This window comes from Micromys minutus (genome assembly GCF_963924665.1).
Source record: "Micromys minutus genome assembly, chromosome: 24".
NCBI classification, from domain to species: domain Eukaryota; kingdom Metazoa; phylum Chordata; class Mammalia; order Rodentia; family Muridae; genus Micromys; species Micromys minutus.
In genome coordinates this window covers 39,051,325-39,066,444 of record NC_137959.1, presented here as the reverse complement: position 1 = coordinate 39,066,444, position 15,120 = coordinate 39,051,325, and the positions used below count along the sequence as shown (strand labels likewise).

Below are 15,120 nucleotides of genomic sequence, written 5' to 3'. Positions count from 1 at the left end.
CTGGCTCCAGCTTCTGAGACATCAAAGCCTGCCCACAGTGAGACTCCACCCACTCCAACAAAGCCACACCCACTCCAACAAAGCCACACCCACTCCAACAAAGCCACACCCACTCCAACAAGGGCACACCTCCTAGCAGTACCTCTCTCTATGGGCCTGTGGACACCATTTTTATTCAGATCACCGCACGCACAGGTTCTTGGGAACACAGGAGGCTCTCTGATGAAATGGCGTTCCATCTGGATGAGCTTAAGGAGTTAACAGGTACGGAGTGCTTTCTGTGTGCTAAGCCTGACCTGAGTTCTGCATGTTAATTCTTCTTCCACACTGTTACGTCATATACAAGAGAAGTAATGATCATGCCCATTAGGAAGCGAGACAGGAAGAGAGTCGGACCACCCAGGGTTATAACTGCCCGTGAAGGGCGAAGCTAGAGTTGGAGCTCTCGAAGTCTTACAGAATCCACATATCCCCTGTTAGGGTGACAAGAATTAGGGGGAGGAGAGAAGGGGGTGGAAGGCAGCACTGTCTAAGGCACCAGGGCCACAGCAGTGAGGGTTGAGGAGCATGTGTGACAGGGAGGTGGGAGATGTCGGGGTAGTAGATGCCCAGGTGATGGGAGCCTCTGCAGGAAACAGGGACCAACACTGTTGAGGACCTGACAGATGAACTAAAGTGACTTAGGAAGGTACACAGAGGACATGAGAAATGATGGTCTACAGCAGTGGTTTCTGGCAGTCCCAGGTGATGAGGTGACTACTTTTGAGGACATTTCTGGACATCATTTTGAAACATAAATTTTATTGCATTTGGTAGATCTCAGCAAAAAGTGCTTTGGATTTTGTTTTTTAAATTAACTCCTAACTTCACTGTGCTTATACTTTTAGGTCAGTTGATGGGGTTGGATGAAACTGGTGCCCTTACCTTAACTGGTTGGGTAGTAGCTAATTCAGGATGCTGTAGGAGTCCTTGTCCCTCTATGTAATATTGAATATGGTCAGCTAGGACATGTTTCTCTGGGAGGGGTCATTGAACAAAGGGTGGCATTTGGTAATATAGGTTGTGATAGTTCCATCTGCCACCTTGGCATAAACTGGAATCACCTGGAAAAAGAAGTTAATGAAGAATTAGGTAGATCAGGCTGGTCTGTAGTCCTGTCTGGGCTTGAGCTAGGGGTGTACTCTTGATGCTTAATAGATGTACAAAGACCCAGCCCATTGTGGTTGTAAGATTGTATGTGCAGGAGGTCCTGAATTATGTAAGAGTGGGGGAGGCTAGACAAATGCAGGCAGGCAGGCAGGCAAGCAAGCAAGCAAGCAAGTGTGCATGCATTCATCGTTTTCCACTCTTGACTGTGGAATGATGTTTTAAGCTCCTGCCTTGACTTCTCCAACCGTAATGGACTGTGACCTAGAATTGTAAACCATAAACCCTTTCTCCCCATGAGTTGCTTTTGGTCAGGCATTTAGAACACTGTGCAGTGGCTCTGGAGACTCCTGTAGGTTTAATCAAGGGGCAGTTATTTAGCCTCCCCATTTCAAGCACATTTAAATTTCAGAAGAGCAATCTGGGAGGTACTGGGGCCTGTACATTTCCAAGGAGGAAAGGAAGAAGGCCCAGAGAGGTAGAGGGATTGACACAGCAAGCAGCTTTAATGAAATGCCAGGGCCCAAAGCTCAAGCTTTCTTTCCCACCTCATCCCTCCCTGGTTTTCAGAGGAGAACACTTCTACCTGTGGGAAAAGCCTTCTCTTGTATTACCTTGAAATGTTAATAAAAACGGGACTTCCATCGAGGCACCCAATTAATCCCTCCTCGCTGGCTCCCGGGTGTGTCTGCAGGCGTGCCTATCCACCCCCAGCCCCTTTGTGAGCTGTCACTCTCATCTTCCTCATAGGAGAGTGTAGGCAGAGCCAGGGATTCTGGTAGACTGGTTCATGATCAGGGCTTCCCATGAAGACTTCTGGCTCGTTTCATTGACTTTTCATGGGCATGTTCTCTTCTGGTTGGTTCCTGGCTTATCCAAGAAGCTGTCCTTTTGATAGCGACCCTGCCTGACAGCTACTGTCCCACTGCCTTGTGTCAGTTTCCAGGGGAGTTGTCCAGCTTGCCAGTCGCTTCACAGAACCCTGACTTTTGGTGGATGTGTTTTGCCCTTGTGTTTTTGTGTTATAAAGGGACCATAGTTTCCAGATTCCCAGCAGTGCCACCATGTCGCAAATGAGGTTTAGTGACAGACTGGAGGTAACCAGCCATATGTGGTCAGGACTCACACTCATACTGTGTTACAAACATGTACGCATGGGAGTAAAATTCCAAATTACTCCCTTCACATCTCAAAGTAAATGCCATGCTGGGTTCAGGATATGCAATGGGAGATTATTTCTGATTTTAGCAAAACTGGAAATTAGCATATCCAGAGTCCTTCCTGATGACTTAGCTCTTTACAAACTTTAAGACATCATCCGGGCTGGAGAGATGGCTCAGTGGTTACGAGCGTGCAAGGCTCTTGCAGAGGCCCTGAGTTCAGCTGCCAGCATCCACAATAGGCAGCCCACAGTGGTTATCTCCTCCTTATGCCCGCAGGCTCTTTATCCAGGACTGGTTTGCTTGATCCAAAGGTGTGATTACAACTCGGCAAACGTGGCCACATGATGACCAGAGAGTCTGTCCTGGTCAAGTAAACCATCTCCAGGATACCCTTGTCTGGCTCCCATGGACTCCCAGCTCACTTTGATGTGCACCCACATAGACACATACCCATGATTCTTGCTCCCTCCTTCCCTCCCTCCCTCCCTTCTTTCTTTCTTAACCAGGGCTTCTCTCTGAGGTGTCAATTAGGTCTTACTGCGTGCTAACCCACAGCTACACCTGACATCCTTGTTGCCCTTGAACTTTCTAACCATTCAGTTCTGTTTTTATTTCTTTCATGTTCAACAGTCTGTTATAAACAGCTATTGTTCTGTAGTGTCTGTGCTTCCAGTGCATGATAGGTCTATGGGAAATCTCAGGGACTCACAGGTGTGTGTGTGTGTACACATCAGCACCACAGTGAACACCCCATGCACACCCCATGGAACTCACAGGTGTGTGTGTGTAAACATCAGCACCACAGTGAACACCCCATGCACACCCCCTGGAACTCACAGGTGTGTGTGTGTACACATCAGCACCACAGTGAACACCCCATGCACACTCCCTGGGACTCACAGGTGTGTGTGTACACATCAGCACCACAGTGAACACCCCATGCACACTCCCTGGGACTCACAGGTGTGTGTGTGTACACATTAGTACCACAGTGAACACCCCATGCACACCCCCAGGGTCATTTTTCTTGTCATGTCCTCAGGGACTCTTTCTAGGATTGGGTGACTTGACCCAAATGTATGGGTCTCATTTGGCTGGTGATGTCACATGATAACCAACTGTTAATGGTGTATATTCCCTTTATTAATCAAATAAAGCATTGGAAGGATATTCAGCAGCTAGCTATCTGGCTGGTACACCGCTTCCCCCATTTCTGTTCAGCCTTCAAACAGGAGCTGGGTTACCAGAAGGCTTTGATTTCCACGTTAAGCACAGGAACGTAGACAGTTGATCGTCCTGCATTGCCTCTTAATCAGTGTTTTTATTGGCTGAAGTATTTTCACAAGGGTGGTGTCTGCTTAATCCTAGACCAACAATCCCATCATAACTAGATTCATGTCCTCTCTGTCCTTATACTATGAGTTAAGAACAACGTGGACCACAAAATGAACTCTAGTTCATTCTATACATTTAAAAAAGAAAAAAAAAAAAAAAAGGCCAAACCTCCTAGTCAGCCGTAAAGGCAAGTCTGACTGTGAGGTAACACTCATTGGTTAGCTAGTGGGTCTTATGGTGCATTTTTCGATCATGACCAAGAAGCAAATTGGGGAGGAGAAGATTTATTCAGCTTACACTTTCACATTGCTGTTCATCACCAAAGGAAGTCAGGACAGGAACTCACACAGGGTAAGACCTTGGAGGCAGGAGCTGATGCAGAGGCCATGGAGGAATGTTACTTACTGGCTTGCTTCCCCTGGCTTGCTCAGCTTGATTTCTTATAGAACCCAAGACTACCAGCAAAGGGATGGCACCACCCAGAATGGGCCCTCCTCCCTTGACCACTAGTTGAGAAAATACCTTAAAGCTGTATCTCATGGAGGCATTTTCTCAAGGGAGGCTCCTTTCTCTGTGATAAAACTCTAGCTTGTATCAAGTTGACACATAAAACCAGCGAGTACAGTGTTCTTACGGTCTCCCCCATCCCAGGTGCTCCCTTACTGCACCCCATTCCTTACATTTTCTGGACATGGTGTAGCATTTCCCAATGTTCACTCTTTACCCATGCACACTCGGATGGTTTCCTCTAGAGCTGCCTGTCATGCCGTATCGAGGCTCAGTTGTAAACTCTCCCCATTGCATTTGATCCCTGAAATACAAAATAACCTGGATGGTATTCTTGGGCTCTAGATGTGAGAACTGAATCTCAGGGAGGTGAAATGTATGGTCCTGTTCTTTGGTCTTTATGTGCATGGTAGTAGAACCTGGATTCATGTTCAGGTGAGTTTGTTCCCAGACTAGAGCCCTTAATCGCTCACTTTGAGAGGATCTGACTTTGTCTACTGGGTTCTGAACTCATGATCTCATGAAAGTGTTGAGGGAAAAAAAATGGGAATTTGACAAAACATTGAATACTCTCAGGACAGTCTATAGACACTTCTGCAGGGCAACTGGTAGGTGGAACTGCTCTGTGTTTTTTTAAATTATTTTATTATTGGTGTATGCGTGTGTGTGTGTGTGTGTGTGTGTGTGTGTGTGTAATAATTTTATATTCTGGTTAATCATTCCTTATCTTTTTCTGTAGCATATGTACATGTTTGCATTCAACAAGACTGGCTTTGCCCTATATTTAAATTTTATGGCACAATGTATCAGTGATAGGTTTGCTGCCTTAAGACAATGGCAGATGATCATCTCTTACAATTTGGTACGGGCTCATGGGCTTGTCTCACATCTTGATCTGGACTTACTCAGGCAACAAGGATGGATGGTCCAAACAGCATGCCATAGGTTGTTGGTTGGAATTTCTGTGTCCTCTGGTATGCTAGAATAGCATCTGACAGTGGTGGACTTAGGTCAGCAAGAGGAGTTAAGAACAGAAGCTGCCACAGGGCTAGGTCTGTCCCAGTTTTGACTCTGTATGATACCACTCTCTCCAGTTTGTTTGTTAGGACAAGTCACAAGAGCAGTCAGTATTCAAGGACTGGAAAAAGTCCATCCCCTGGTGGGAGGAGATGAGAAATGGAATTTCCTAGGGGTGTAGGTGTCAAAAGGTATGATTTACCATGAAGAACATAGTGTTTTGTTTGATAGGTGTGTGTGTGTGTGTGTGTGTGTGTGTGTGTGTGTGTGTGTGTGTGTGTGTTATGAGATAGAGAGCGAAAGAGTGACACAGAGTTAGCTGTGTTTGTTGAAATCACCTGGAATTAAAAGCACACCCCCTCTCCTCCATTGTGAATTGAGGGGCCTCTACCCTCTTCTTCCATTGATTCCTTGAAATGCCTCTCACTGAGTCCTTCCATCCAACAAGGATACTTCCATGAGTTACGCCCCCTAATACTCTCAGGGATGTTCCTAGACTCATCTTCTTTCTCAGTTAATTTATTTCTCCTGCCCTGGTGCTACACTCACGATGCTGGTGGCTTTTTACAATCACATTTAATTATGTAATTGGGGAAATGCTTTCCCACTATGCTTTTTAAAAGACTTCTTGTCTATTTTTGTTTAATTCTCCCAGTGGTTCCCTGAGAATCATTCTGTGTAGAGCATCAGAAATGGACTCATTGGGATTCTGACTGTAATTGCATTATATTTATTGATCAATTTATTGCAAACTGGCAGCCTTAATAGAGAAAAACTTTTCACCCAGAAGCATTCTGAGATCACCCCTCATTCATTTAAGCTTCAGAGACATCACTGAGTAGAATCTCATGGTTTACCCGCTTAATTTCCCAATATTTCCTGTGACTCTTCAGCTTTGCAGTATAGGTATTGTCACTCAGAGAGAGAGAGAGAGAGAGAGAGAGAGAGAGAGAGAGGAGTTGTGTCCCTCTTCCTAAATGAGGGGGAAGCTACCACAGAAGTTAAACCTGCTGCATTAAAGATCTGCACACATCCTGATTCTCAGGAGCTTTGTCTGCTAAGGTTAGCAGCGTTCTTGTGGTGAGTTTACATTTTCCCTTTCCCTCTTTTAAGGCCATCTTAGAACTGTTACTGTGCTTGTGAGTGTGCAAAGGTATATGAGCGTGCAGTGTCTATGTGAGTGTGCATGGCATATATGTGAGACTGTGTGTGTAAAAGTTGTGATAGTATGTATGTATGAGTATTTCGTGTGTGTATGGTGTGGGTGTGAGTGTGTATGTAAGACTGTGAGAGTGCAGTGTGTGTGTGTGTGTGTGTGTGTGTGTGTGTGTGTGTGTGTATGTATGCAACCTGGTGCACATGTAGAGGGAAGGGAAACCAGTTTGTGTCACCAGCTCTCTCCTCCCTCTACACGGATGCTAGAAATCAAACTCACGTCTCCACGTTCCTATGACAAACTCTAACTGGCCGAGTTATCTCTCTGACCACTTTTTTTAATGTTTATTATTTGGCATTATCCTCAAATTCCTTCTGTCACGTTGCTTGTTCATTCCAGACCTTTCTACGGTGGGACAGTTAGCGGTTTGGGCGTTCATGCTATTCATCCAGTCTCAGTCACAAGCCGGCTTCTGTGCCTACAAATCTGTGGGGGCGTGGACCATAGATAAGTAACATACAGGAAGAGACACAGCACACGCCAGTGAAACTTTATTTTCCTAAACCAGCATTGAGCCATCTGTAGGCACACCCTGCCAGCTACAGGTCACTTTATTTGTGCTAGCCTGCCTCAGAATGTTTATTGTGAAGTTATATGGGCAGCTCCCCCCTTCACTCAGACTGTGTTGTCACAACTGGCATTGCATCCTAGGTCCCCCTAACGTTCTGGCCACCTTGTGTATGGAGGGAGGGCAGAGCTCAATGTCACGTGTCCTCCTCAGTCAAGTTCCTCACCATGTTCTCATGACAGGACCTCTCACTGAACCTAGCTAGAGCTGACTATTTTGACTAGACTTGCAGGCCACCAAGCCCCAATGCCCCTGTCTCCACCTGCCCAGATCACTGTATATTATATGGCTTTATGTGGGTTCTGGGAATTCGGGCCAGGTCCTTAAACTTGTGTGACAAGCATTTCACTTGAGTTCTCTCCACAACCTACCCCCCAGATGTTTTTCCCCCCTCTGAGAATATATATATATATGGAAGGTCACTTTGTGGTCTATATATAGTTCAGTAGGTTTTGACACCTGTGTAGAGTTACACGCTCATGCCTCAGCATGTTAAAGTCAGCTGCAGCCCATAAAAATCCCCCATGTAGCCTTGTGCAATCATAGCTTCCCCCCTCCCCCGCCAAGTGGCTTCTGACACCCACTGATCTGCCCATCTCTGTGGTTTTAGCTTTTCCGGGGTGTCACACAAATGTAGTAGAAACCGTAGCCTTTGAGTCTGTCTCCTGCCACAGTGCAGAATGAATTTCAGATTCACGCTGGTTGCTGTGCGTTAGTCGATCCCTTGCTCTCCCTTTCATTTCTGAGCAGGGGTCACTTCTGCAGACTCCCTTCTGTTTGTCTATCTGCTTCCTTGCTGGAGGATTGCTATTAATTCACAATTGGGGCCGACATCAACAATGCTACTGTAAGTGTTTGCACACAGGTTTGATTGATTTTCACTTTGTATTATATTTCTCTTTTTTCTTTTTTTCTCTCTCCCCTTTCCTTTCTTAATGCTATTTTGTTTTTTAAAGTGGCTATTGTACTAGGGACCTTATTTCACCTTCTTGTCTGTGGGCCCATTTTAAGTGTTGGAGTGACTTTTGACAGATGTCTGTTTCACAACTCTGCTTAAGTTGGAGAATGTTTCTGCGTCTCTGGAACTTTGCTGGCGGCTCTCGCCACTGTCTCCAGCCTGTGGCTGTGCTACGTGCCCCACTCTCCTCAGTAGGACTTTGATCGCAGGCTGAGTGTCTCTGGGGACTCGATCTCCCAGGCGCACCTCCTGGAATCATCATCTAGCCTGCGCACGCGCTCCTAGAGGCTGCAGGTCTCAGTTTTCCGCGCATGCGCTCCTAGAGGCTGTACCTCTCAGTTTTCTGCCCTTCGCCAAGTGTCTCCTGTGTGAATCTAATAGTTTATTAACTTTCAAAACTATTTCCTTGCTCGATTTTCTGTTTGCTCCAAAGAAAAATGCCATGACTATTCATGTTACCTTGTGGGCATTATCTTCTTTTCCTGAAGGCAAAGCCTTGAAGAAGCACTCTTCCTCTGAGCTGTATGCCCAGCCTGGGGCAGGTGGGAACATATTCTCCAGTGACAGAATGCAAACGTTAGACACCCATCATTCACTCTTGTCCGTGTAAAACCACTTTCCCTGAGTATGTATATATGTAGGTGCAACTGTGTGTTCAAGTGTGTATTCACGTGTGCACCTGTGTATATTTGAGTATATATGCATGGTTTACATGGATACATGTATGTGTATATGTGCCCATTGTCTCTATCTATGCATGCATATGCACTTGGGTGTTTGTGTGTGTGCGTATGTCAGCCAGACATCACTGTTGGATATGTCTTCCCCAGTCTATTACCTTATTTCCTGAGACAGAGACAGGGTGATTTGCAAGGCTGGCCACTGAGCCCCAGGGGTCCCCTGGTCACTTGTACAGGAGCATGAGAACGCCTCTCTGGGTGCTTGAGAACGCAGGAGTATGCCACTGTCCCAGGCTTTAGATCTCTGTGTCTGCATTTTTTTGAGGGAGCCGGGTCCACAGACCCTTATAGAGCATTTTCAGTAATTGTAATTTCTGAACTGCTTTTAAACTCAAACGTGACTCTGGCCCTCAATTTGTGCTTTCTTGGCTAAGCACTTCATGTTTACTTTTGATTTTCTCATCCCAGATTCTCTCCTAAGTTTGCTGTTTTTCCTCAGCCCACATATGTGTGTATATATCTCCTGTGCTGTTGAGTGTCCATCCACTTAACAAAAACCAGAGTCATGTGGGAAGAGGGAACTCCAGGTTGAGAAATAGTCTCCAGCTAAGTCTATGGGGGCATTTTCTTGATTAATGATTATTCTGAATGGGTCCAGCCCAATATGAGCAACGTCATCCCTGAGCTGGTGGTCTGGGTATAAGAAAGCAGGCAGAATAAGCCACAGGGGTACGGTAGGGGTAGAGTGGGAGGGTTTAGGGGATTAGCAATCCAGTGAGCAGAGTTCCTCTATGACTTTCAGTTCCTGCCTCCAGGTTTGGGCCCTGACTTCCCTAGATGGTTTGTTGCAGTTTGGTTTTGTGCACTGTGTATTCAGATGCTGATGCCTGTGCCCACAAATCTGCTGGCAGCCCAGCTGTTGACATTATCAAGTATTTCCTGTCTCAGTGTTGTGTAAAATTTGTTTTCTGTTACTTCTGATGGGTTAATAAAGAACTGATCAGCCAATATCTGAGCAGGAAAGGAGGCAGGACTTCTGATCCCAGTTAAAAGAGTCCTCAGAGGAGACAGATGGAGCAGGAACAGCCAGCATGAGACTAATATGGCAGGGAAGTGGGCTAGGCCACCATAGTAGTGATAGAATAGATGAGAAGCCTGCCCACATATAATACAAGAAGCTCATTAATAAACATGTCAGGTCTCCATGCCTGGAATTATTTAAAGGCAAAGGAGGGCATGAAAAAAGCCCAGTACTCTTACCGTGGGCTGTGTGTGACCTGGGAGTTGTAAGATGAAGAAGGAAGGCCTTTCTTCCCCAACGTTGAGTTTGGTCATGGTGTTTATCACAGCGACAGAAAGCACAGGGGACACCTCTTTATTATGCCTTTTTCAGTTTACATTTATGTGTGTGTGTGTGTGTGTGTGTGTGTGTGTATGTTTGTGTGTGTATGTATGCCACATGAGTGTGGCTGTCAGAGGTCAATGTTGGGTGTCTTCATCCATTACTCTTCCTTATTATTTGAGACAGGGTTTCTCAGTAAACCCGGAGCATGCCATTTTGGCTAGACAGGTCTTGTAGGGAGCCCCAGGACTTCTCTGCCTCTCCCTTTACCTCATAGAACTGGGGTTCCAGGTGTGTTCTACCATACCTGGAACCCTGGCTTTATATGGGTTCTAAGGATCTGAAGCCATATCCTTGAGTTTGCCCCACAAATGCTGTGTCTAAGGAGCTGACTCCCCCAGCCCAACATTTCATGTCTTCTTATGTTTTAATATCTCTCAAATTGCTCTTCCAGATGGACGAGGGCTGTTGTGTGACCAAGTAGGGTTTAGCTTTTTGAAAGGAAGATGTTTCGTGAGTTGAGAAGCAGAGCCTTCACATTCCTCCCCCTACCCCTCCCGTCAACATCAGTGAATGCTCTTCTGGACTTTCAGACTTAAGACATAGAGTTTTGTTTTGTTTTTTTCCTCTGCTATGTCTTGATAAGCATCTCTGCCCTATTTCCTCCAGTAATGCTGGTTGGATCTCTGTAGTATCTTCTCATATCTACTCTCATTTTTCACTGGTGTTTCCTTTAAAATGAGTGCCCGCTCCTCTGCCGTCCTGGGGAACGGATAAGACAATGGCTGCTGCCTTCCTTTGGTCTCCTGCTTGATCCCGGTCCTTTCTGGTTCCCATGGGGTTATGTTCCTTCGCTGGCTCATCCTCTCGTTGGCTCCTTACATGTCACCCTCAGTCCCTGTCTGTTGGTTTCATTTGATCATCTGTCCCTTCTGCATAGAGACATCTTATTTTCTACAGAAATGGAAAATACCACCTGAGGTCTCTGAGAGCAGAGAGTATGATATCTCATCAGTGTGACTTTCTGAGAAGTTTTGGGCAGCGCCCATGCTTGTATTGTAGGCACTTCTCTGGTTCTGTGTGTTCCAGATGAGAGCCAGGCTTCTGCAGGGATGGGGTTCTCATCAGAGGATCGGAGACCCTTCATGATCTTTATCACCTGGTTGCCAGGGAATATCCAGGTCAGACGTCACCTAGAAGTGCATTCGATTTATTTGAGTCCGGGTCAAGTGTCTTGATCTGGCAGCCGAGTCCCCAGGGTGGTGTTGCTGGGCAGAACACGCTTCTTCCAGCCTTTCTAACTGGGTCACCTGACACACCAAAGTGGGCAGTTGCTTCTAGAACTCTCCCTGGCCTGTCTTTCTTTCATTCAGTTGCATTTGCACCCCAAGGGAGCTGCTCCAGGACATTGACAGGTTTCAAAATGAGAGGCCCATGTCCAGAAAGAGGAGCCCTTAAATCACGGCTTCCAGGAATGGAATTTTTTACAACCATATGAAAATCAGTATGTAGATTTCTCAAAAAAGAAAAGACAAAATAATAGAACAACCATGTGACCTACCTGTGCTATGCCTAAGCATTTCTCAGAGGACTCCACATTTTACCACAGTGACACTTACTTCTGTGTTCCTAAGAGACAGGGAGTGGAGCCAGCCTCTATGCACATCAACAGATGAATAGATAATGAAAATCTGGTACGTGCATATGATGGACTAGTGCGCAGCAGTGAAGAAGAACAAAGAACTTTGCTGGAAAAGGAATGGATTTGGAAAGAGTAATATTTAGCTAAGGTGACTCATAACAAAAAAAAAAAAAAGTCAAAACCATTTTATTTTTCCTCCATTGGAAACCCTCACCTAGGGTGTATCCTTGCCTATAATGTGCGCGTGTGGGTAAGTGTGGGGTAGGTAAGGCCTTTCTAGACATTTATGTGTCTAGGAAGTGGACACAGAGAGAGAGAGAGAGAGAGAGAGAGAGAGAGAGAGAGAGAGAGAGAGAGAGAGAGAGAGAGAGGAAAAGAGCCAGGGGTGAGGCTCCAAGGGAGAAACAATGCAGCAGAACTTGGGAGGATGGGGAAAGGAGACCCTCAAAAGCACTCTGATTTAAAGTGCCATAAAGGTCTCTAACATATTTAAATGTGATCTAAAAATAGAGAAATGTAAAAGAGAGAAAGATGTCCTCATGGAGTTAAGGGGATGAATTATATTTGTATCCAGGAATGGCTACTCCAGTGGAGGGAAGGTAGGACGGAGGTGGGGCGGAGGTGGGGAGGAATCTATCACCCTTTATTCTTATTTTCCTGTTTGTTGAGCCAGTGCCCATGTTGGCACACCTGAGTTCCCAATCCTGTGTGTCCAATAGCCAGAAAAGTGATGGGGATCCTGGGTCCCACAGATACTGTGATTTTCTCTTCTGCTTTCCAAGCTGGTGCATAAGGTTGGAGGGGGAGCTGGGGTAGGGGAATGATTGAGGATTAGGAACAGGGGCCTACCCAGCATGCCACGGGGAAACCCAGGAGTGCGGATATTGTGGGAGTAATCCGGCCATGTAAATGTGCCTTAGGTACTTGGATAACCTCAGCACGCATGAAGAGAAAGGCTGAGGGTTCAGACGCTGCTCTGTTGGCCTTCTCAGGTTGGGCCCCATTCCACACCATGAGCGGCCTATATAATGCAGTCGTTGGAAAGGCCGGGGTGGGGGTGGGGAGGCTGAAGCTGAGGTATTGTAGAAGGTTTTGAACTCTGATGCTCAGAGGTGAGTTCCTGTGCTAGGTTCCTTAACCTCCAGTGCCCTCAGTTTTTATTCTATGAAAGAGAAGATAAAATAACTTCACTGGGTCGTTTTGAGGATGGAGTGAGTTAATATGCTGGGAACACATACATCAGTGGCTGGCTGAGTAAATATTGGGCGTAGTCTACTGGGTTTGCCTGATGATGATTGGTGGTTGGGAAGCAGGAGGCACGGCTCTTTTATGGGCGTGGCCCCTTTGTGGGCGTGGCCCTGTGGGCTTGGTGTAGCTCTAAATTCTCTCTTCCTTTCAGCATCCAGGAGCCCCGACTAGCTCCTTCTCAGATGTTCATCCTGGGCAGCTCCCTTCTCTGCCTTTGTCCCTGCCCCCTTCCCTTCCTCCGCACAGCTCTTTACTCTTTCCCCCTTACACATCCCCTGGTACTCTGTGCTGTGTGGTTTCCTGCAGGATGAGGTATGTGTCTCTGTTCACAATGACCATCCAGTGAACCACATCTGTGAAATGGTATCCTGTTCTCAGGCCTCTCTCCCTGCATTTGGACGACCCACAGAGCGGGTGCTTGTCTGGTAGCTTCCTGAATATGTGGTGCAAGGAAGTCACCATCTTCTCTGAGCCTCAGTTTCTCCACTTGTCAGGTATAAAGAACAATGCCCTGAAAGACAAGGCACAGAGAAACGATAGAACACATTGTTAGTGGTTTACATAGTTCCTGGCACTTCCAATATCATTGTCCATAACAAGACAGACATCCTGGGGTCACTGAGACACAGGTACCGATTGCATTAGGACCTCCCCCCAACTCCCACCCCATAGTAGCAGCATTTCAGGTTAGCTGGGATCATTGAGTGTAAATGTTAACAATTTAGTTGAGCCCCAAGGAATAGTTCAGCATCTCATATTGCTCCTGTGTGAGTAAAAAGATGCTTGTGAGGTGTGAGCATACTGGCTCTTCTAATCCTGTTTATGGGTTCGCGGATGCACAGAACCATGGGGGATGATGAACTGACAATCTTTCCGCTTGCAAGGAGAGAGCTCTAGATAATGCTGGTGACCTGTGCAGGTAGGTAAAGTGTCAAGAGATGGAGTTGTCTAGACCAGGACCACTTCTCTGCTGTCAGTAAGTGCGAGGAGTGTGGAGGCAGTGCAGACAGACGTGTTTGGGTATGTGGGGGCGGGGGATCCCAGAAAAGTTAGATGTCTCAGGTAAGGAGTGTTGCAATCACAGGTGACATTAAGTCCAGATCACTTGAGCCTCGGCCAGCAGAGAAAGAATCACCAGGTTTAGTTTGAGGAGAAGAGGAGACAATGTGGGGACACAGGGAAGATGGAGACGGAAGTGCTGGGAGATGATCCTTCCTGTGATTTCCCTGGAGCTGTTTTGGTCTTTCAGTAAAAGCAATTTTTTTTTTTCAAAGCCTGAAAGGTACCTTTCTAGTTTGTTTTAATCCCTGGACAAAGGCAGGTAAAGCAGTTCGGTCCACTGGCTTCGTGCATAGGAGAACAGTCCTCTCTCGTCTCAGGATGCTGTGGGCTTCTGAAGATGCTTTTCCTGTCTTGTAATACTTCCACCCTCCTCAGGGCTGCTGATAGCTGCTATTGTAAAGTCCTTGTCACATATGTGGAAACTGAGGTCTAGAGTGAATGGGCAAGTTTTCAGTCATAGGGAGAGAGGGTGGCAGAGTCAATAGGTTTCTTTTTTCCTTCCTTAAACAGCAGGGTACTAGGGATGATACTATCAATTCTGTTTACTGTTGGTGTGATGGTTTGAATATGCTTGCACCAGGGAGTAGCACTCTGAGGAGGTGCAGCCTTGTTGGAGTAGGTGTGGCCTTGTGGAGTGGGTGTGGCCTTGTGGTGTGGGTGTGGCCTTGTGGAGTAGGAGAGCCTTGTTGGAGTAGGTGTGGCCTTGTTGGAGTAGGTGTGGCTTTGAAGTAGGTGTGGCCTTGGGGAGTAGATGTGGCCTTGTTGAAGTAGGTGTGGCTTTGGAGTAAGTGTGGCTATGTGGAATAGGTGTGGCCTTGTTGAAGTAGGTATGCCACTGTGGGTGTTGGCTTTAAGATTCTAGGCCTAGCTACCTGAAAGCCAGTATTCTGCTAGCAGCCTTCAGATGAAGATGTAGAACTCTCAGCTCTTTCTGCACCATGCCTGCCTGGATGCTGCCATGCTCACACCTTGATAATAATGGACTGAACCTCCGAACCTGTAAGCCAGCTCTGTTGCAGTAAATATTAAATATAAAGCTGGTTCAACTCTTTATCTGTTTATTGGCCCCTGAGATCTCACTTCTTGGGCGCTGCTTAATATGGAGCTGTGAACACAGACTCTGTTACTCGGTCCAAGCTGCCCCTCGGTCTCACGTTGTCTTCATGACTGCCTTCATCCCAGGTGGAATTACCACCCAGAGTCTTCTTTCCCCATCACCCAACACAAACATGACCC

The 15,120-nt window shown here is 46.5% G+C and overlaps 1 protein-coding gene across 1 annotated transcript in view; it reads left to right on the top strand.

The window, feature by feature from the left end:
* Positions 1-227: 227 nt before the first annotated feature.
* The window catches only part of CDYL2 (chromodomain Y like 2), a gene marked incomplete at both ends in the record, with an annotated part of 56,920 nt that continues 42,027 nt past the window's right edge, over positions 228-15,120 (top strand). The window contains 2 exons of the mRNA XM_080937144.1: positions 228-264; positions 11,022-11,113. Coding sequence (XP_080793270.1) covers positions 228-264; positions 11,022-11,113 — 129 coding nt within the window. The remainder of the gene's footprint in view (positions 265-11,021; positions 11,114-15,120) is intronic.